General features: G+C 41.3%; 1 protein-coding gene across 1 annotated transcript in view; it reads right to left on the bottom strand.

Annotated features, from left to right (window-relative positions):
* Positions 1-19,082, bottom strand: part of cntnap5a (contactin associated protein family member 5a) — a gene marked incomplete at its 3' end in the record, with an annotated part of 48,414 nt that extends 29,332 nt beyond the window's left edge. Inside the window, exons 1-4 of the mRNA XM_080839717.1 lie at positions 19,031-19,082; positions 17,013-17,206; positions 5,580-5,727; positions 2,983-3,186 (exon numbers count right to left, since the gene is read on the bottom strand). Coding sequence (XP_080695843.1) covers positions 2,983-3,186; positions 5,580-5,727; positions 17,013-17,138 — 478 coding nt within the window. The 5' untranslated portion in view covers positions 17,139-17,206; positions 19,031-19,082. The remainder of the gene's footprint in view (positions 1-2,982; positions 3,187-5,579; positions 5,728-17,012; positions 17,207-19,030) is intronic.
* Between the last annotated feature and the right edge of the window lie 4,782 nt (positions 19,083-23,864).

The following is a 23,864-nucleotide window of genomic DNA, read 5'->3' as shown; positions in this document are numbered from 1 at the left end:
AAATGTACTCAGGCAGTGCCACTATACATGACCCCAGGCCCCTACACCGACATCAGAGTTCTCTGATTTCCTATCCACCTCAGCAGTTAAGACTGATAAAGTGCTTATACAGGGAGATTCCAATATCAATATGGAGATTGAAAATGATCAACATGATCATTGAAAATGATCAACATGATTGATTAATTTTTTTCTCTAAATGTGAATGCACTCACACATCATGGTAACCATACTATTGGCCTAGTGATAAGAAAACAGAAAAGGCTCGAGCACTTAAAGAAACCAGACCAAGACATGAAAGAAAATGGTTGACATTCCAGAACTTACCTCCCTGTTATCCTCATCAAAATCCTCAACATGCCTATTACACCCTGTCCCTACAAATCTGCTTTTTTAAGAACACACTGCCTCTAATTGGTGGCCATTTACTTTGAATAATAAATAACCCTCTGATGTCAGGATATGTTTCACAATCATTCAAGACATCTATCATCAAACCATGTCTTAAAAAGTCAATGCTTGATCCTGATAACTTGCCCTATGACAGCCCTATATCTTATAATCGAAAAATACGTCCCGACGGGATGAACAGGAGAGGACTTGTTTCAGCCTGAAGGGATTTATTTTACAATAATAACCGCCGGACTATACATTATCCCGCTTATTATACGGTTACTTGCCAAAACAATAGGAGACATTCTAAAATACATCTTTTTAATGATTTTTGTGGTTTCGTGATTTCCAGCATTTCCCATAGGACAGCGTTTCTCAATATCACACCGGTCCGTGATGAGGGAGCAGCCAGTCCACAGAGCCCTGCGACCACCACAGTCAATGCTTGGTGCTCCTGTCACTCATCAGGTCCCCGCCCCCCTAGACTGAACCTCTGGCTTTGTAGCATTTTATACCTGCCTCCTGAGTTATTGTTCAGTCATGGGGTGTTCAAAGCAAAGCTAAACTAATTTGTTTGCCCATTGCCCATTGCCATTAAATGCCATCCAGATTTTTTTTTTTTTTTTTTTTACCAACGATTCCATTAATGGAAAGTCCATTTCATCTGTGTGGTTCTAGACATCAAGCGATTCCCACTTCTGTTATGAGGCAGCCAAGCCAACATAATTTTCAGCATTTTTGTTCCACTCTCTCTGTCAATGGCACAGACAGAGGGCAATTCAGCAGGTGTCCAGAATAAAAAAACAAAACATCACAGAGGTTTACACACGTCTCAGAACAAGCGCAACAGGAGAGAAGACGAGGTGGCCCCAGCCAAGGCTTAGAGAGTGCTGACAATGGTCACTTGTCTGGATGTTCAAGTCTGGAAGCCTTTAAAAGGAAACAGCCAGCAACTGATGATGCACATTTAAACAAAGAACCAGGGGAAAAGAACATTGACTCATAATTATGACCCGTCTTGTTTAAAATATAATTGTATTTCCAGCGACAGATTCCTTCCAAAGTCAGTGTGTGCCACGTGCCAAGCGATACTGAGCAACAAAGCCATGCAACCATATAAATTGTGCCTTGACCTCTTCATTCACTGCATCATTTCCTGCTGACCAATAATTTTAAATAAAGTCTGATTGATCTACACTGTGAAAAAGCTTTTCAGGTTCATCTCTCAGGCTCTCTGTCTCTCCTAGGTTATAATAGACCAAAAAAATCTTTTTTTGTGTTGGGATTGTAAAATCATGTTGTAGGCCAATATATCCAGCCAGCACATTGCAGTCCAGTCATGGGTCTAGGTGTTTGGACAAAAATGCAGCAAATGTATCTTCCCCTTCTGATAGGTGGTAAAAATTACAATAATTAAAAAATCTGTAGGTTATTTGGGCTTTGTTATCTGTATAATGAATTGATGTGCAGGGAAAACAGCACTGTTGTAGGTTCTTTATTACAAATTATGTTAATAATATTTAATGGGCTCATAGGCTAGCCTGGATACCAGCCCGAACCCCGCCCACAAAATGTTTGGTCTGGGAAGTTCGGTCTGGCTCTGTGCTAGTTGGGAGAGAGTATCATCGGTCAGATTATACCGTACCAATCAAATTGTCAGGGCGGGCTTTATACGATGATGGACAGATGATCAAGCGGTAGATTCGAAATCCTCCCAAGATGGCGGCGTATCGGGAGCCTGTTAGTGGGACATATTTTATGTGAATTATGCTATCTACATGACTTTTTTATGTCTACATTGACTCGGTTAGTTGTGTATATGCGACACGAATGTTGCCGAGGATTGTATGTCCTAACAGAAGCGCTCTAGACCATTATTGTTAGGTCATTGCTAACGCTTACACCAAAAATCCATTGAAACACATAGTAGCTAGCTAGCCTTGCTGCTAATAAGTAACGTGAGCAGGCATATCTCAACAGATATTGACAGCGCATTCATTTTGAAAGAGGAACAGAGAAACGCGATCAAGGCATTTGTCGATCAAATTTATGTTTTTGCCTTCCTTCCTACGGGATCAGGTTAAAGTTTTAATGTATCAGATGGTCATACTAGGTTGCTCTGATTGGTTCTAGGTATCCAATTGAGCGAAGATGCATTTTTTCCCCCTGGTTCGTTGAAACACACCCCATAATCACAGCCCAATGGGTCAGTATCAGACTCATATTCTGACTAAAATTATGAGTATGACATCGTCAGGCTACCCATAGGCCAGTTTAAAATAGCAAATAATAATAATAATAATTATAATGATAATAATAAAACATTACTGCATTCGGGGTCATGGATTGTTGGGGTTATGGGGTTGGTGGTAGTGGTGGTGGTGGTGGGCTTTACAATCTCAATGTTTCATCCACAGTTATTACAAAGCAAGACAATGCTGATGTAATCCTAAATATTTAGAATATGTTACCCACCTTAATCACCTTTTGTAAATACGTAACGCATTCCATTTTAGGACAAACATTCTGTAAATTGTAGTGGAATAACATTTTGAAAGTAACCCTCCCAATACTGGTTACGTGTCTCACCCAGGTTGAGGTGCAGGGCCAGCTTCCCACGGTGCAGCTCCAGGGTGATGTAGTCGCCCCTCTGGCCCTCCCCGTGAAGCAGCACCCCCTCCGCCTGCCGGCTCTTGAAGCGCAGCGAGATCACATCTTTGGCCGTGCTCATGGACTTCTGGTTGAACCGGTAGAGCAGGGAGCTTCTGCCGTCAAAGTCTGCCACGTAGGACTCTGTGTAGGTCAACGACAAGATGTTCACTGACTGAAGGAACCCACTGAGCACCCCAGATACTTTTTCCCTTCTAGACGCTGTTAATCTCTTGTCAGTACATAGCAATGCAATGCAATGCTAATCTGTAAACTGTGCAGCGGTTCTCCACATATCCCCTCATTGTATTCTCTTTAACTGGTATGTTGCTATGAATAAGAGTCTGTCCTGGATGTTCCTATGTAAACTCACTGCTGTGTGATGCTAAGATCATTCTTATCACTGTCATACCCAACTTGGCTTGGCTTACCCAACTTGGGAGTCTCCTTTCAGTTTTTTGGCTAACCCAAACTTGAACTGTTAAGAGACATTTTTTTTTTTTTTTTTTAAAGCTGAATATATAATATTTTGATGGGATTCGTACTGTGTAAGGTAAGGCTGTCTGCATGAATAATGCAATCTCCTACATGCACCTGCTATTCCAATACTTGGCAAGAGGAGGATTTGCAGGAACTCGTGCCGAATTCAGCTTTGAGAGGAGAGGGAGAAAACTGACATGTTTGTGAAAGTTGTTCAAACACTGCTTACATTTACAACAAATCAAAGGCATGACTGTGCCCAGAGTTCTCTTGGATATTTATATAATGTGTTAAGGGCCTGTCATCTATGACACAAACATACACACAAACATAAACACGAACACAAACATAAAACACAACACACACACACACACACACACACACACACACACACACACACACACACACACACACACACACACACACACACACACACACACACACACACATAATGCAAACAGAAAAAACCAACACATCATAAATGAGCAGCCCAAGGATGATTGTTTTCAAAGTTATGACATACAGTGTAGCAACCAGTAATAACACACCCAAGTTCACTTCACTACAATAAAAATACAAATACAATTACAAAAACAACAGAAAAACAATTGTTAAATTATTAAAGGAAATTAAATAATTCAAAATAAAACACTTTAAAGAGAACTCGCATTAAAAAGCATAGTTCAAGTCTACATCACGTGACAGTTTGGAGGCTGAATATGAATATTCAACCACAGACGCAGTCTCTAGACAAGATGTACTTATCCTTACTTACAGTAATATACTTCCACTGTAATACTGTTTACCATCCAGTTTTCAATCTTTCCTCTCTTTTTCTGTTGAAACATTCCTTAAAATATTTTAAGGCAACGTTTCCCCACCCTTTCCCCTTTTGAATCATTTTCAACATTTGAATATGTAGCATTTAATCCTTTTGGAATAATTCAGCAGAATTTAAGAATGTCAGCCTGCTGTAAATCTGCAGGGCCTAAGCTTTTGGAGAGTACTTGTGTGAATCACTACTTAAATTAGAGCAGGTTTCGTAAATGTGATTAGTTTGTTACTTGTGATCACGAAAGTCACTGAACTGAACTGCGACCAGTTTGTAGAATGGGGTAAAGTTTATACTATTAGGAAGACCACACCGTGTAGATAGCTTGTCCAGCTGTATCTTAGCATTTATAAATCTGGGCACTTGTCTTGTTACTATCTTCTTGAGAGTACAGATTCATAATGGTTTCTTTTATTCGCTGCTATACGAGGGAGCAGAGCACATTTCACTCCTAATTCCCCACCCCGAACAGAGCCGAGGCGCTCCTCATGCAGCATTTATTAGCAGAGCACACATTCATCCAACATTAATACCGGATCATGCTGTGGAACTGTTGGGCATTATGAAAGTGCTCACTAAGGGATAATTATAATGTCTTTTACAGTGCGGCATGTCTTGGACTGATCCATTTAGTCGTGCTTTGGTGTGCTCGCAAAGGCGTCATTAGTGACTCACGTTTATTTATTTAGCATCAGCCTGACAAAAGGCTGACTCCTGCGCTAGCCGTAATGTCATCATTCCTCTCTATTAGAGGAATTGCATACGGTCAGCAGTTGCTTTAATCATAAATGGTTAGACATAGCACCTGGCCTGTATCACTGCGGAAATCATTAGTGTCATATTTTCTTGGGGGCGCAAACCTACCATAAGCAGTTATGAATTAAAAGACCGACAGAAACAATTTACTTTGCCCTTTCCTTCTGCATTGTTATGCATTAACACATTGCTGGGTGTTCTGATGCAATCTCACAACATTACACTGTTATTAGAATTCCATTTGGAGAAGCACAGATCCTTTCTGATTATACGCAAGCAACCCAAGGACACCCAAATGGCAGCCCTTCTGTGTCTATTTCATCCTGGAGAATAAAAACCTCCCATACGTGGCATATTCCGTATCACACAGTCTCTCCTGCACCGTCAGGCCTGACCTTTCTGGAAGGTACTTCCCTCTTCTTCCAGCCCCCCCACCCCCCCACCCAATCTCACAAACACATGCACTCACTGTAGGTGCAGCCGTAGACCTCGGCTCGGAGCCCCACCCAGCCGCTGGAGTTCCACTCCAGTGGAATGAAGCGCAGGAAGCGGGTCCTGATAGGGTGTGGGAGCTTGTAGTGGACCACGCCGTCTGCATCCACATTACCCACAAACCTCTGGGGGGAACACACAGGAAGAAAAAAGAGGAGAAACACACAGCACATGTCAGAGTAGAAGAACCCTGAAGAAACAGCAAGAGCGACATCAAGCCTTGAGGTCGGCTCTAGTCCCTCAGGCATTTTGCTTCCATTTAATACTATCCCGTCCCGATCAGCGATCATGCATGTCAGTGTACAATGCAAACAGACTCCACTGCTGCTGACAACATGCTGTTAAATGTACACACACACATCCCTTACCACAATGTAGATATGTTGGACTGATAGGGATTGACAGGAACAGTGAATTGAGTGTGGTGATTTTTTATGCATGCATTCACAAAACACTAAGCTAGAGTTCGGGGTTGTGGGGGAGTGGGGGGGAGGGCACAACAGGTTCAAATGTCAGAGCCTCTCACTGAGTTTCTCCTAATAATGTAACCGTAATTAGGTAATGACTCAGTAAACAGAAGAGATGTGAGTGGCATTTGAGAGCAAATGCATAACAACACATGGCCCGAGGAGTGAGTCAGACGGACTTGAGGACGTGAGGAGCTGTTTGGAGAGAGAATGGCTACTTTGTTTCCACGCAAACGAAAGCGGTCCTCGGCAGACAACGAGAAAAGACACTGTGTGTGGTATTGTTGTCAGTTGTTATCGGCGACTTTTAAACAAAACAATGCAACTTTCAAACAAAACAACGCAACTTTCACACCCTCCCTCTCATCCGTCTGTCTTGGTTTACTCACCACTGAGAACCGGGAGAAAAGAAGGCGAGGCTGATTCACTCCCTCTCTATATGGCTGATAATTTTAACTCTTTTCACTTCACAAACGGGGTTTATAGGCATAGTGTCGGTATGTTTGTATCGTCCTATCTGCTGACCACTTGAAGAAACATTATTGTATTACACACAGAAAAATAATAACAATAATAAACGGTATTGATGTGGTTGGGGAGTTCAGAGAAAAACACATCTAACAGAAATCTCTTCACAGGGATCCCGTTAAACAAAGTAAACAAAAAAATGTAATTGTTTTGGCTTTGTAAGCCAGCAAGCCACTGGCGAACACCCATCTTATAATTCGTACGTGCCATGTTGCTATTTGCAATTTTCAGCGCGTAATATTTTGGAGAAAATGGTGGGAGAGAGGCTTGCAAGCCCTGTGAAATGACTTCTATTGATTACACTGAAGCGCGGGGCTAAAACAGGCATGTTTGAGTGGGCTGAGCTTGTAGACAATGCGTTGGCCATCTCCAGTGACTACCTGGAACATAATCCTCAATGTTGATGTAGACCAAGCAAAAAAGTAATCACAAGTCTCAAGAGCATGGATGCTTTTCGGGCCTGAAGAGCAAAACGCCTGTGGTGGTAACCTTCAAGCTAAAGCAATATGTGTGATTTTGAATTCAGTAAGTCTGTTTAAATTGTTATTGATAGTTGAAGTGCACTTTTTCAAAACATTATGTGCGCTCAAAATATGGACAAGGTTCTTGCTAGGAAGGTTTGTTTAGTTTTATTGCATGGCAACCATGGTATTGTTATCAACATTTACGATATTGTAGAAGATATCTTTAACATACTTTTTTGTAGAAGATATCTTTAACATAATACTTCTACCAAGTGGGTCATATGGTATAGAATAGTTAAACATGGGAAACAAAAACAATATGAATTCTTAACAAGAGGTATAATATGAAACTAGGAAAACATTTCAAAATCCCTGGACACTTCAATAATCAAGTTAGGCTCAAATATAGAAATTTTCACACATATATTGAAAAGCATTTGCACAAATGTAACGGAAGCTAATGACAACTGCAATTTCTTGTTTCCCTGACACCGCATCATTGTCTTTTATGCAGAGCAAGACATGAATGTGTTGAGTGTGATTAAGAGGAGCATCTCTGCGCGCTGAGACCATGTCCCTGTTGCTCACATGGGCCCTCCCAAAGCCTCCAAAGTGGACCCATTTCTATTCTTCTTTTTCCGCCTCAATCGATAATAGCTCTCGTCACATTGCATCATGTGAGAGCATCATCCTTCGTCAACAGGGTCTATTTTAAAGTCCCAGAAGAAACAACATCCTGTCCCACAATGACTTGTTTTTTTTTCTGTGACGGAAAGGGGAGGGGGCAAAAATAATGGCAGTAGGGCTCCATCCTCCCAATTACGTAGTTTGCTGCATAATACAAGAAAGGCTGCGGGCCCTGAGGGGGCCGGAGACCTCCCGCTGGATCTGAGGGGCCCAGGTTAGACACTGTCCACATAAACATCTCCGCTACCCCTCTGTGACTTCATTATTTTTATTCCTGTATCGACTGATGAATGGTGGCAGTCGTGTTCATTAGGGCCGCCTCCCTCCTTCTCCCTCCTCCTCCGTGCTTCCCTACCCCTCTCTTTGCTACGTGTTTCCTTGCTCCCCGTGGGCTGTTTCATCAGCGTGAACGTATGCACGGCCCACCCCTGAGTGAGCTCACATGCATACCAAGCCCCACAGACTCTCTGCACAAGGACAAGGGGGAAAGGAGGATCCGACAGGGGTGAAAACGTCACAAAGGAACCCAATCGAAGCAAACAAACAATCCACCATTCAGGGCACATTTCTATTCCTAAAGCACTTTCCTTACCTTTTAAAGTGAGAGTTCCTGTCTCAATGTTATGATAGAAAATGTGGATGAGTTAATGATGATATTGTAATGTGGACATCGGTAACGCACGAATGAAATGTGTTAAATCAACACAGAATTTCTCTTCCAGTTTACTAAATGTATTTATGCCCGTGTGTAAAACAGACAGATTTTTTCCGATGAAATTGTTTTAATTAAGTTGAAAGAGGTACTAAATATTTCTTTTTTAGATCATGTAACTTTAACATTATGCATCTTGATAAGCAGGCACATGCTGAGCCCAGGGTTTGCATAGAAAATAATGAAAAGTCCCTGAATAAGACGTGCCTGAGAAGCATATTCAGAAGCATTCATTACATTAGGAAACAAAAGAAACCACTTAAATCCTGAGCTTTATCAATATCTGATGTTCTCATGGTGGGATTTAAGCATGGTACATTTCAAGGCAAAAGCATAAAACATGTCTTGTTTTTAACAACATCTAACATTAACAAATACATATGAATACTTTTAGAAACACCAATGACAAAGCTTGATTATTTCAACCCTCTTGCAAATGCTTAAGGTAATATATTTAACAAGGAAGTGGTGCCAGCAAGGTTCTGCAGAGACCCCATGTGACCACTTGCCTTCCTGGTTGTGAACTGACTTTTTTTTCTCATCTTACATGATTTAGTTGGATAACTTGAAGAGTGCTTTCTGATTTGAAATTGAATTGTAGTGTGGTTTAGTAAATTAGACAATCCCTTTTTTCCCCTACTTTTCAGTGTAGATATTGCCATACCCCCCACGATAGGGCCAACACCTTTAACCATGATCTCTTGTCTGACATAATGGAAAGCAGTTAATATTACAGATGAGTTGTAGCTAAACCCGCCCTGTTTTAATTTGTTCCAGTGAGGATACTGAGTTTCCACTCGCCCTTTAAAGATGTGGATTGTGCTTATTCCTGGGGGCCTGCGAGACTTGAGTGAGTGTCAAAAATAGAGCGTACCTCGGTGCCACGGTGACCGGGTTCGCAGGGACACTTGGTGGGGGAGCTCTCCCGTGGGGTTTTGCTAACGCTCCGACCCCCCTGCCCCCCCACCGCCATCCTACCTCCCTTGTGCCTCAGATGTGCCGTGTTCTCGCACACTGGCAACCATCAGAGACTATGTATTATTTACCAATGTTCAATGAAGCAGAAAACAGGCGCGCACATCTGAAAGGGAACGGAGACGTGACAGGTGATGAGTTCATCACGGAACATTGTCGTTTTATTGTTGGAGGCTGGGGGTGTGCGGAGCAACAAAAGAGAGCCTGGAGCTTATGCCCAACCTTATGTTCACTTCTGCTTTTCAACACGAGCACACAAACAGAGTGCACTGCTACCGTCAAACACGCTGTGATGCTGTCATCAGTTCCTCTTGCCATTTCTTCATGACAAATGTTGAAAGTGTGGCTTGAGGTGTTTTAACACAAACAAATGTTCTTATTGAGGCAGTCCCTGTGCTACATACACTCACCACAGCAAATTAGCACAGAGGGTTGAAGGGAATCCTGCAGCATACTGAAGGCCTGAATGGAATATTTGCATAAAGGCACTTACTTAAGTAAGTTCAAGGTTCTCCTTTACTAAGATCCCAAATAATGGATTGCACACTATGATGATGAACACAAAGACCCTCCAAAATAAGACTGTAATAACCTGGTCAGAGCTGTGTCATGGCTGATGCCACATCTTGTCATAATTCAGCATGACGGTCAATATCTCATGACTTGACAGAGCCAAAATGCAGAAACCTATGTAAAGACGTCGTGACAATTACCTGTCAAATTGTATACAACCGGATATGGACTGTCATGGCATCAAAATATGCCATCAGTTTATACCAGTCTTATGACAAAAGATTTCTGATAAAATGTTATCAGGACAAATAGAAACAAGACTTCCTAGAAACAGGAAAAGGTGCTGCTTGTGGCAGGCTAATGGTATGGTAATGCACTAGTGGTTTTACACTATATATTGATATATTGATTTTTTTTTTTTGGTGCATTCCGGACGGAAACACCAACACTGTATTTCTTTGATTCAGTTTGAGTGGATGTGGTGAGGGAGCAGTCAAGAAACTCAATATGAAGCTGAACGTTTTTTTTTTCTTCCGAATGACAGCTTGGGCAAAGCATCAAAATTCTGCTCAGCAGATGTTTCAGCAGCATGACGATTCCAGGACACACAGCACTTACTAACAGAACACTGTAGCAAGCTATAGGGCTACAGAATAAAAACACTTGATTGAAATAATGAAAAAAAAAAAAAAAGTTTATCCATAGGTGTCCACCAGCGGGGTCCGTTTAGGGGGGATACAAGGTGTGAACTAAAATAATTAGCTATACCTCTGGACCTTTTGGCAGGAGGAACCAACATGGCACCTGGCAACACCTTAATTAATTTTCAGAGGCTGCTGGCATCAGCACAATGAATGCAAAGATCTACCTGTATGGGGGGAAAACAAGTGTGGCAGTGCCTTAATTAATACACTGAGATTTATAGCGCCAGAACACTTCATGTAAATATCTTACATTCATGAGGGGGAAGAAGTGTGGACAATGGATATTTGATCTGTAAGTGGTTTTGTCACTTGATCATTTGGTAACAGGATGAATGATATGAACTGCAACTACTGAGGTAATATATATGAAAACAACCTATATTCTTCACTCTGCACAAGCCTATAGGGTAGGTGCAGGAGGCATATAAAAATATATGTATATATAATTGTACAATTTGAAGTAGACAGACCAAATGGCACTCTTTAATGGCCATTAAGTAAATTTGGGAAAATAAGAGGAGGTGAAGGAATCTCAGCCCTCTATCTAAATGCTCTGAAAGCGCATTGCTGAATAGGAGTTTGTTTATGCCTTTGACATTTAAAAATGTTCAGGCAAAAATGAAAGACCTGTGTGAGCTACATGTTCTTTCACGATAACCTAACTATATGGAAAGAGCCCAGAAGTACACTGAGTAATATGACTTAGATTAGTATCTCGCTATCCGTCTTATTTATTTACAAATTCAATCACCAATCCAAAATATTATAAGACTGTTTGTATGTTTTCAATCTGCTATGATTTTTGCGTGGATGTGTAAAACAGAATGCAATGCCTTTTCATTTCAAAACAACCCCCCCAAAACAAACATGCTCTTTTGGGCCTTACAAGACTCAATCCGCCATGCACACGTCATATATCATTGCATAATCCCTTCTTAAATATAAGCATAGGCACGTTTTGGGGCTTGTGTCAAGCACACGTAAACCTCTGTTAAGACTTGCAGGCGTAAGCCAAATGTCAAAACTCTCAGTACACATTCAGTGATTTAAAATAAACATTTAATCACTCCTGTGTCAGAATGATAGAATTGGGTGTTAGAGAGCTCCTAAAAAAACAGCATTATCAGCTGCATTGACTGGCTGGAAGGGCCTGACTGATATGAAGGCACGCTATCTGATGATTGAGGGGGCAAAGTGGAGCAGCTCAATCGCACCTAGATGGGTTGCTAAGGCTTGAGGGGAGAGCTCTATACTTGCAGTATCCCATGTGCAATCACATCAGTGATGAGGTATCTTTTGACAATCTGCTACAAAATTGCTCCCTACAACTGGAGATATAGGGTCTCTTGCCAGTCTGTCAAAAAAGAAAAAAAAAGAAAATGGAAGGCTGTGATTCCTCTATGTTCACGAGAAAATGCTTATGGTGAGCTTAACTGTGGACAATAATAGTACCAGGATCTTCTTTGACTTCCTTGAGGTCAGTCCGTGCAATCAGACTGCTGACTGCAGAGCTGATCTCAACACACACACACACACACACACACACACACACACACACACACACACACACACACACACACACACACACACACACACACACACACACACACACACACACAGAGAGAGAGAAAGAGAGAGACATGGCGGATGCTAGCTTTGGCCCTTAACTGAGCATTAGTGGTAAATTTCATTATCCACACAAATGTAGTACAACATAGACTGCCAGCCAATTCAATAGTCACATCATTACACCAGTCAGAATCCCTCCAAGGCTTGCCACAACTGTTGTAAAACAGAAATATGTGGATATGTGACACGCTCTCACTCCATCTCCCTCTCTCTCTCTCCTCTTTTCTTGCTCAGTGGGGACATTCGGGAATTCTTCTTCTTCACAATATTTCAAATTACACCTGTACACTTAAAATAGCTGAACGGGCTAAAATGGTACTTTATGCCTGTGGCCCCCTCAATGAAATCGTTGTAAAGCACAAGGCTCTAAAATGGTGATTATGTTTGTATCTAACTCCTCTGTTAAGAATTTATTTTACATGGGGTAATATTAGTATTTACTCTACATTAAGTCACTACACTACATTAAGTCACCAGGGGAGACTGTGTTATACAGTATAGACAAAGTACGTTTGGACAGACAGTCTTCTCCGTACGCGCCTCTAATTACTGGAATACCCTGATGTGAGGGAGTGCACCAGTATTTTAGTGTTCAAAAACTAACTTAAAAAATAAACAAACCTGCAACCATAATTAGGCCACTGCAATACTTACACCGTACCTTATTTTTTATGTCAAACACCTTGTCTGTCTGGTTTTTACAATTTGTTATCTTAACTGCACTGTTTTGTCACACTGTTGTTACCTCCACCAGGAGGTTATGTTTTCGCCTCTGTATGTTTGTTTGTTAGCAGGATTACGCAGAAACGCATGGACCGATTTCCATCAAACTTTGTGGGGAGATTGGGTAATATAATGGCAATAATTGATTAGATTTTCAGATGTCAAGGTCAAAGGTCAAGGTCACAAGGCGGAGGTTTGCATTCTCTGAATTTACCTTGTATCTCTGTCTGGTTTTTACAATTTGTTTTCTTAAACTGCACTGTTTTGTAAAACTGTTGCTTACCTTTTTTTAATTTTTTTATTATTTCTTTTAATTATATCATTTTGTATTATTATTTCTTTCTTTTATTTCCATATCTCTCTGTCATGCCATGCCAAGGGACAACGGATGAAAACTAGCTAACCAAGCTAATTCTGGTGCTTTTACATTTTCTGGGAATTGTTTATCAATATACACTGTCCCTTTTCAAATAAACGCATAAATAGATAAATAAATAAGTTGTCCTCTTCTAATGTAGCTACACAAAATAAAAATCAACATTATTAACATACATCGCTGAGATTAGTGTGATCTGAGCTATGGATATAAATTTAAATTAGGCCCAATTTTATAACCACACCATTCCTTCAGTCACCCAACATGTCATGTCCTTTGCCTAGGGTCAGTGCATGGAAATTAAAAAAAACTATTTATGAAGGCTCCAACCTGACATACAAAGGGGATATTGATCTCACTAACACTATGCCATTACTTATAATATGCCAATATGTCAGTATGTCATAAAAATGCTGCTTACACAAGACAGGCAGGTTGGCCATCCATGTAATATGTGTGCAGGTTATATTAGATGTATTGCAAAACACACCACATGATATTTTCAAAAGTGGGTGCCTTTACATCCTAGTAAAAGAAAAGCAGAATTGCTTTTGAACAGAATATAAAATCTGGGTGTTGCAAGATGAATTAAGAATGCATACATAATATGTGGCCATATATACACCTGTCATGGATATATTACACACATGATTTTTAAAATAGTGTGATAAACAAAAACATCAAACACCACACAGATTCTGGAAATGAAGTGGAGTGAAATCATCATTGCTTTACCAGAAGCTTCTCCGATGAAACCCACCCTTCCTCCCACAAAACGCCACGGACCCTTTGTTTCGTCTCTTTTCAACCACTTGAGAAGCCACAGGGAACCTCACATCATTTCCACACCTCCAGTCCAAGTCCCCCTCTCCTCCAATTGAGGCGCTACTTTCTGCTGCCAGAACGAAATGGATTGTGTCTGCTGTATAACCACGGCCAATTACAGTTCCTCGTGTTCCAGCTGTTATGGTCAAATGAGTCACGTACTCAACATCAATTAGACAGGGGTGGGATCCAAATGGAGCAACAGACCATGCTTTAAGCCAACCCCATCTAACAAAGAGAATGGCCTTCTTATCGATTACCTGTGGGCTGCTCAAGCCTCCGTGTAATGGAAGACAGGCAAAATGAGGGAGCGCGCAAACTGATTTAGAGGCTCTGTGGTCAATCGGAAGATAATGAGAGCCAGAAGCACCACAAGGAGCCATAGATGGCCCAGGCGCAAAAAACAAAAGTGCTGTGAGAGGGCTTAAGACACACTCTTCACTCGGAGTCCATTTTGTACTAATCGGTAATACCACAAAATGGTGGTCTACAAAGCAAAACAAGAAAATACACTTCACACACATTATAACAAATCATCAGGACAAAATGGTGGTCCAGAAGACGAGAAGGCGCTAAGTAAGACATTAAGTGCTAGGGGGTGGGGGTGTACAGTCTTGCAAAGTTTCTTTTTTTTTCATTTTTCATGCAACCCTTCTCTTAAAGAAACACATAGGCTTTCATGGTTGCCTGAGATCCAAACAATATCACTGTGAGCATTTCAATGAGCCAGGCTCTCACCCTCCAATTCTCCAACTCTTTCTCAGCTTTCCTAAACTCCTGCAGGGCTGTGGACTTTTCATTGAGCACAGAGAAAAGGGACGGTTCTACTGAAAATATGAAAATAGAGGTGCATTACAGTATAAAAACAACTCCTCTCATTGCAGTGTATCCAAAATCCCTTGGTGCTGCATATAGAGTGGTTCTGTCATGACGAGGTAAATGTCATCCTTTAATGAATAGAATAATCAGAATCACTAAAGCAATAGCTCTCAGCATTTCCAAGCCATGGCACAAATGTATCTAATTGCAGAGTTAGTAGAGGACCTGTATCCTAGAAACAACAGTAATTTCAACAGACCCAATTGTACGTTTTTGTTTCCTGAATGTTGATCTTCCTAAAATGGTAGATTTATTAAAACAGTGTCTTTTTCAGACAAGACTGTAAAGGAAATCATACATACAGTACATCAGCTTCTTACTTTCACCCTGTGTTTTCAGGTTTGGCAGTGACACAGCGTCTGCATGAGACATAGACACTGCATCCTCAATGACAACAGTGAATATAAAGACAGAAATTGCAGATGAAAATCCTTGTATTTTGAGAGGGTTAAGGTAAGAGATGACTCTCAGTGTTTCTTGGATTGTCTGATCTCAGCAGTTTCCATGGGAGGGTGGTGGTATTTGTCCAAGTCTGTAATCTGAATGATTACAAGGTCAAACACAGTTGAAAGTCGGTTTCTGTAACAGTCAGCCGAGGTATCCCACAAGCCCTTGCTGATGCCCATAATAATACTGAGGCTCAGAAAAACCACTTTATCCCCCGATGTGTGTTTGTATTTCCTGCAGTATGGGTCGGTTTAGGGGAAAAATGTGAATGGATATGAGTGTGGGCATGTCTGTCGGCAAATGCCAGTAAGAATGAACCCATCAGTATGAATATTTAAAGAGTGGTGGGAGAACCAGAAGAAGAAGAAGAACAAGAAGAAGAAGAGAAGGAGGAAAAAGAAAAGAAAAGAAAGAAGAGATAGATTGAAAAGAAAGGAAGAAGGCACTTTTGGTTCTCCAGTATCTGTGGTCCCACATGGTTCGTGGCTCAGAAGAAGCATGAAAGTGGAGCTTAAAACCAACTCTTATCAAGCACCGGGGTGAGACGGAGCCCAGACACAGATGTGCTGGTCTGATGGAGGACTCAGATGTCTTGTTCAGACATGTCATTGTCTTCCCTTTGGAGCCCATGCTAGTGTAGTCGGTAGTGTGAGATTGTACTCCTAGAGCTGCTCTCGGCAGCTATGGGCCAAACGGCCTTGGAAAGTGAATGCATTTCAACTCCAAATACATCTGCTGATGGGTGGTAATAGTATGTAAATCATATTTTATGGCAGTCTGCTTGCGAAAACACCGTACTGGTTAAAAATGACTGCAGTCATAATTATCACAACCTTAATAATTCAATGCATTCATTATTCGCTAGATGACCTGGTTAATGATTTTGGCCATATTCAAGAAGGAGTTGTTCACATACTATGTTTAGGCCAAGGATGGCCTTGGGTGTGATCTTAAAATAACCTCTGATGTGAGTATCATGTGGGATTTCTCTGCCCCAGCGGGCACACTTCAAACTGCAAAGCTTATCACCACATTTACATCGTGGTAATAATACAACAACTGCCAACAGCAATATGAGGCAATGAGCGCCACGAGACAAACTCTCTTCGATCATAATCAGCATGAGTCCTGCTACGCAGGCAGTGTAACCAGATGAAACGAACGTCGCTGCTCAAATAGGCCACGCTGTCACTGCTCATCTGAGAGGGGCATGGTGAATCAAACCTTGTTCAACCAGCAGGCACAGTACACCCTCAAGTACACCTGAATATTGCTTGAATATCATTATCAAAATGACATTGGAATCAATCATGATATATGGTACAGTATTTGCTTTTTCGACTGATGTAAGTGTGCTGAAATGCATTATATTGTATACACAATACCAATATACGAAAAAATGTATAGTGGGCAAACTCATACATAGTGCTGTGCAACAGCAAAATGTTTCTGGTAGACGGACTGTCTGCAGAGGAACTCACCCCTACATTGTCCTCCTGCCGGTACTGCTTCCAGACTCGGCCCGTGTCACTGAATAGGAGCATGTAGCCGCTGACCCAGTCGGAGCTGCCGTGTCGGCCCTGAGTGGCCACCGCTGTCACCTCCATCCTGTCCCGCAGGTCCACCTGCAGCCACGGGTACCTGTCAGTCAACTTAGGGCTCCAGCCACCTCCTCCTGCAAGCACCATTGAGAGAGCATTAGGAAGGACACTGAAGGGAATTCTCCAATGTGAGAGAGAAATGTGTTTGATGAGTGTATGCATTCACACCATAGTAACACAGTCTGAATGGCCAAAGGATTACCAAGAAGACAAACACCCATGTGAGGATGTGACCAGGGAATTTTCCATTTTCATTGAGAAAAATTAGCCATTGTCAGCTAAAGCAATTTGGCCACATAGAAGTAAATTTCTCTGCAAAGTGTGTTAATCGTTGAAATTATGTTATGGCACCGTGATAATACAAATCCTATCTCATACTAGGTCCATTCCTTACACGTACATAGGTATTTACATATAAACACTTCAAAGGTGCATCATTGCAGAGAAACACCCATGTATCACACCACGTTGAGAAACACTGCTGTGTGTATATAGCTGTGGCGTGGCAAGCACTGCAATCGAGTCGCCTTGGCCTCACTTAACATGTCGGCCATTCCTTTTGAACGGGGGGTGGGGGGGTTATAGACAGCAGCAGGAGACCGCGGGGAGCGCCAACGTGCACTCCATGAAGATGTGTTTTTTTCAGCCCCCATGGTTTACGCGCACACTGAGCTGAGGGAAACAGATCGGCTCTGGCAGAAGGGTTCATTACTTAACCACTGTGGGCTGGGACACAGCGCCGTTGGAGGCGACAATGGCGGAATATCAATGCAGCAAGCCACGGCCAGGGGAGGAAGTGCCGTTTATGGAGCCGCGTCCTCTGGGAACAGGATTGTTCCGTTCATTACCGCCCGGCGCAGCGGAGAGCTGGTCGTGGCTGGAAATCACACCAGGATGGCGTGAACATTTAAGCCGTGGAGGTCATAATGGAGACAGACGCCCCTCAGTCAGGGGAGTTTTCCCATCGTGTCTGTTGATCGCCTCGTTCCTTGACTAGAGTTGATGCACACGGTTGTAATTTCCAATATGTGACCATGGAGCTGTGTGCAGCCCTGAGTGATTACCAGTTGAATAACAACCCATTCGAATAGAGACATATGCGTCCGTGACATGATTTAGGTTGCTTCCGTAGGCTTACACATTCCAGCTAATACATATACATGTATGTAAATAGATGCAGTATGGATGGGTATTTTTGGTACGGTAGAACATTGTTTACACCACATAAATCCATCCAGTGCCATGACTGCTCATGTATGGTTTCAGAAGCTAACATCCTATCTGCTTTCATCCTTTATGCTTTAATTATGGGATACATAATGTATATCTGTGTATCCGCATAGAAAGGGCTGATTTATTCCCTTAGGTATTATATTTCTAATGTATACCGTAGCCTGTTTAAAGTAGTACAGGCCTATAGACTATGTGCACTTTGAGCACTTTGAGCATATTGGGAGATATTGAATACATCCTACTGCATGTGGTTTCTATGCATTCTAAATCAAGAAACCAATAAAGCCAGACCAATAGCACCACTTTAACATAAAGCCCAGGCACTGGCTTTTAACTCCCATTACACCAACCTGACAGTAACCTTAACTACAATCCTAAACTACAAATTGAATGAAGGACATCTTTTATTGCAAAATGATTTGGAGTGTCATATACTTTGAATGTTATGGTAAAGGAATATCCGAGAGACCCATGAATGGGGAACATGTCGTCAGGATCTATGTACCTCGGAGAGCTATTGTGCTGCAAATGATCCATGTTCTCTGGCTACAGTCTCAAATTAGGGACACGTAAGATGCTGAGCCTTATTACGAACCATAAAAATGTCAGAAGGCACCAGCGATTCTAAAAGCATGTGTGCTCTCCTGGTGCAGAGTCATACTCACCATCTTTTCTTTTGAGTGTGGCAAAGTGTGGAGCTTGACTGTCAAATGCATGTGATGAGCCCTCGAAAGAGGCCAGTGGCAGTGCGGACAACAATGGGACGTCACAACTGTCTAGAGAAGGAGAAACACACTGCATTAGAAAGCATAAGCACCAAGAGAAAATGCCTCCAAGAGAAAACTATCTGAACAGTAATAGACATCCAATGCTAATATAGATTTATGATTGAGTTTTATGAATTACATCTGGCTAGTCTGTAAACCATGTCACACACGTCATACAAAATAGTCGCATGGAATAGCACTTTCAGACTAATGACTGAACTGCTTTTAATGGATCGTGGCAGCTGCTTTAATAAATGATCATGATGAGATCAGGTGATTATACATAAGGACAAGCTCTGAAACAGAACACTGACGTGATACTACTTAAAACATGTAAAAAACATGCAGAGTTGTTTTGAAGCACCTGCTGTAACACCATGAGTTTTATAGTGATACATTTCCAATAACCAGCTGTTATGCAAATCACAATTAAAGAAGACAAGATAGGGAGTGAAGTTAACACACACAAGCACATATTTTGGGGGTTGATAAAGCAATGGCAAAGCCTCCAGGTGACCGATAACAAACGCTGTTGCCTTTTAAGGGATTCATGCGGGTCCGAGGGGAATAAAACATTCACTTTAATCTCTCTTTGTTGGGACTAAGTCATCTTAAGTTCAGGCAAAAATAACATAAGAACATTAAAGCTTTCATGTTTAAATCAAGGACCAGAAATGGTTGCTAGCCTCTGTAAACCTCTCTACTATCCTTAGTTGCCATTTCAATTGTTTATTCTTTTAATAGGGTAATTATAGATTGATAATATCTCCTTTTATCATGGGTAACAAAGACAACAGAAGAAAAACAAAACAACAAAGGAGAGGACAAAAGGGAATGTTGCTCAAATCTAAAGAATTGTGTCTGTGACATTGCTTGTCAATAGAAGACTGTTCAGTTGAAAGTTCATGCGTACGCCATTGCCTCATCTGCTTTTTTCCTTATTTGCAATTTTACCCCCAAGAGCTCCACATTATTTTATAATGTTATGCATACATTTATTCATCTCTTTGAATCTTGACGTTTCAGCTAACTTGCCCCTTCCCTCAGACTCTTTCTCTCTCTCTTATACACGCACGCGCACACACGCGCACACACACACACACACACACACACACTCTTTCTCTCTCAACCATCCGTGTCTGCTTATTAAATCATACCCTCCCCTTTTTATCTCTCTCTCTCTCTCTGGAGACGTCCAGATCTCACTACTCCATTGCAGACACTCTCCCCTCCCCCTGCTGGGTAGTCCCTGACCTGCTAGTGAACTCTCACCTGCAAGCCCGTCCCACTACTCTCTCTCAGGGCCAGACAGGGATCCACAGGGATCCCCTCAGGTGAGCACCTGAGTATCAAACAACCTACTCATACCCTGACCCTTAACACTGGATGTTATCACTCATTCTTCTGAAGTTCACCCACAGCTGACGGTGAATATTTGCACTATATACATTATGTGTGTATACGTTGAGTTGTCGATTCATTGTAAATTCAGGACAGGCTAGGACACGACTGTGGGAGAAAGGTGAACTCAAAAACATAGACAGCTGCAGTTTGGTCCTTGGAGAATCGGATGCTTTATAATGCTAACATTAAGCTGATTGGGCAGGCAATTATCCTTTTTTAACAACAGCTTACTCTGAACACATCTAGTGTCAAAACCATCAGCATAATGGTCTTATTAAACAATCCACAGCCTGTGTCTCGGTACGAGGATGAGTGGGAGTGAGTCAAGGACAAAAGACAGTAGGGAAGAAAAACTAGCAACTGCCTCGCTCAGTGTGAGAGCAAAGCCATTACGGCGACGATGAAGCTGGTAGTTTTCACTTTCTGCCACTGACAACATGGAAATGAAGGAGCAGAAGGAGATAATCTACATGCTAATAATACCAGTGTTATCCAGAGGAATGGAAAATCAAATGTCTTCTACGTAAAAGAAGGGGGAAATTGTAGAAGCAAAATGTCTTCAAAGCCTGCTTCATCTTTAAACATGTCAAACAAACTGTGTACAGTCAAGCATCTCCAGCCGCAGTTGAATTCCTCCAAAGTGTCAAGGTCCCTATATCCGTAGTACAGATGTACAGATGTACAAGGCCATGGCCTCTTTTGCATTTGCTAGGTTATAAAGTTGTTACTGGTGATGGGCGTATCAGTGGGAGTCTAACTGTGGTCTAACTGGCTTTTTCATGGATATGAATTTGTAGGGAACATTTGAAATGGTTGAAAGATATATACAGTATATACAGTATATATCATCAGTATATTTAGTATATATACGTGTATTTATATTATAATATGTATATTTATGAATCAAGAAAAAAATGGCTAAGCTGCAGACCACACACCTGTTTTGAAGATCCTGTAGTTATGTTATTCTATCCAACTTTTTCCACAATATTCTCATGGATGGAGCGTACACATCATCTAATTTCTTGATACTACATGCTGTACTTCATGCTATTTGAATATATCAATGATACCTGCATACAGCTGAATTCTCCCTCTGTACTCTTACACATTAGACACACTAAAGATCCCGCACTGGGATGCAGAGATTTAGTTTGAAGAAAGTCAAAAATTAGCACGTTTCTATTCAGGCCTAGCAAGGGTGCTGTATGAACACTAAATACTTAAAAGAGCTTGACTGTATCTTAAATAAGAAATAAAGAAGAAAGAAAACAGGTTTCTAGGCCAACAATGGCAGAGTTTGAGGTTATCTCCATGGAAACAGCCCAAAACGAAAAGCAGAAATGGATGGTGTGGTAATCAGGGTTAACGCTCAGTGGGTGGTTTGACTTATTCCAGTTACTAAATCTATAAACATTAATACATATCTGAAAGGAATTGACTGATGACAGTGAGTATGTTTACAGAGTTCAAAAGTATGTTACCCTTGTGTGTCAACAAGTTATTCTGTGCAAAATCAAGGTTTTTACTTTGTGCTCACCAAAACAGTGAAAGAATGTCAAACACACACACACACACACACACACACACACACACACACACACACACACACACACACACACAGTTGTGGTAATTTAAATGTCAAAGGCTAATACACAACAGCAAAACTGCCAAAATCCCTAGGAAGTTCTGTAGACAATCGCAGTGTGCTGCCGCAAGGCTTAACGCTTTCTGGGGTGGTCCCCTGAGACACACACGCTAGCATATGGTTTATGTGACCTCTCAGCAATGTGCTAGCTGGAAACCGCTTTATTAAATCCATTAGCCACAATTAACATGGCATCACATTATATAGGAGCCAACAGCCTTGAAACACGGAGAGGGTATACAGCAGGGTGATCGAATATCAATATTCCCATGTGGGGACCTGCAGTCAGCCCTGGCCACCCAGTGATATGTGCCATCAAACTGATTTCCATTTTAATGCCTTGTAAGTCCCTTCCCTGGCTGATCTGCCCCCAAAAAAAGCGATTAGTGATAAGGCAATGGCCAACGAGTCACAAAGAGATGCTATCATTAACAGTGATTCTGCAGGATGGATGCAAAGGCAGCTGAGGAGAAAAGCACCAATTGTGACTCCGAATGGGGACATTAATACAGCCTGACAGCTGTGCAGACTGTACTGTTTATACAGGGTTCCCACGGGTCCTTGAAATCCTTGAAAGTTTGTGGATTTTAGAAAAGAAAATAGATATAAATAGACATGGGTCATTTGAAAGTGCTTGAATTGATATATTGTGTGTTGGAAAAGGCACACACGGTCTGCCTTTCACTGTTACACAGTACAACTGAGAGGCGTTGAGAAGAGGTCGAACTTCTAAGCTGCTCTCTCGTTTTAATTGTTCTCGGTAAGTTTCTGTAAAACGTGCTTGTTTTCATTATAATAATTCTCAGTGTTGAACAGTAATGAACTTTGACCTGTGTCTCAAAGTATCCCATGTTTGGTCCTTGAATTTGAGGGAACTGGTCTAGAAAGTCCTTAAAAAGTCCTTGAATTTTATGTTTTAAAAGGAGTGGGAAGCCTGTATAGAACAGTGCATGAAGCATCTAACCACCACATGATATTTTAGGATTATTCAATGGCATCTAGAATGTTATATGATCTCAAAACATATCATAATATATCCTCCATCACAATACATTATATATGTATAATATCTCCTCTTTGAAATGGAGCATGTGAGTGATTTTTGGATTATGCCTTATATCATTCAAGCAAAGTTCAAGTGAGGAAAAAGCCATTACTGGATATGAATGATCAAGTGCACCAGCTTGTGCAAAGGCCATGTGACTGATTTCCATTCATGTGCTCCCTCACACCCCAAATATGGTTTATGGTTTACAGAAAAACATTCACTGATATTAGATGAATAAATTACTAAATATGGTAGACATCTGGCTGTTGAACTGCTGTTGATTGTGCCCTTCAAGGTGTCCCTATAAACAGAAATAATGGACTCGGTGAAGGAAAAACACAAGGCGGGAAACAAAGCCATGTGTCTGTGTCTGTGTGACTGAGCATACACAAGTACTAAACTTGATTGAATCCGATATAGTGAAGTGTTTTGTACAAAGTGAATAGTCATTGTTTTTAAAGCTAAACTCATTAGATAAGCCTGATATAAAGCAGGCCTGGGCCCTACAATGACCTTAACTGTGACTTCAAATGTATTTGTAATGACAAACAACTACAGCTTATGGTAACTGAGAAAGAATAGATATAATATCTTAGACAGATATTATATCGGAGATATATGTTATTATAGCC

Source organism: Sprattus sprattus (genome assembly GCF_963457725.1).
Source record: "Sprattus sprattus genome assembly, chromosome: 5".
Lineage (NCBI taxonomy): Eukaryota > Metazoa > Chordata > Actinopteri > Clupeiformes > Clupeidae > Sprattus > Sprattus sprattus.
This window is presented reverse-complemented; position numbering and strand designations above follow the sequence as displayed.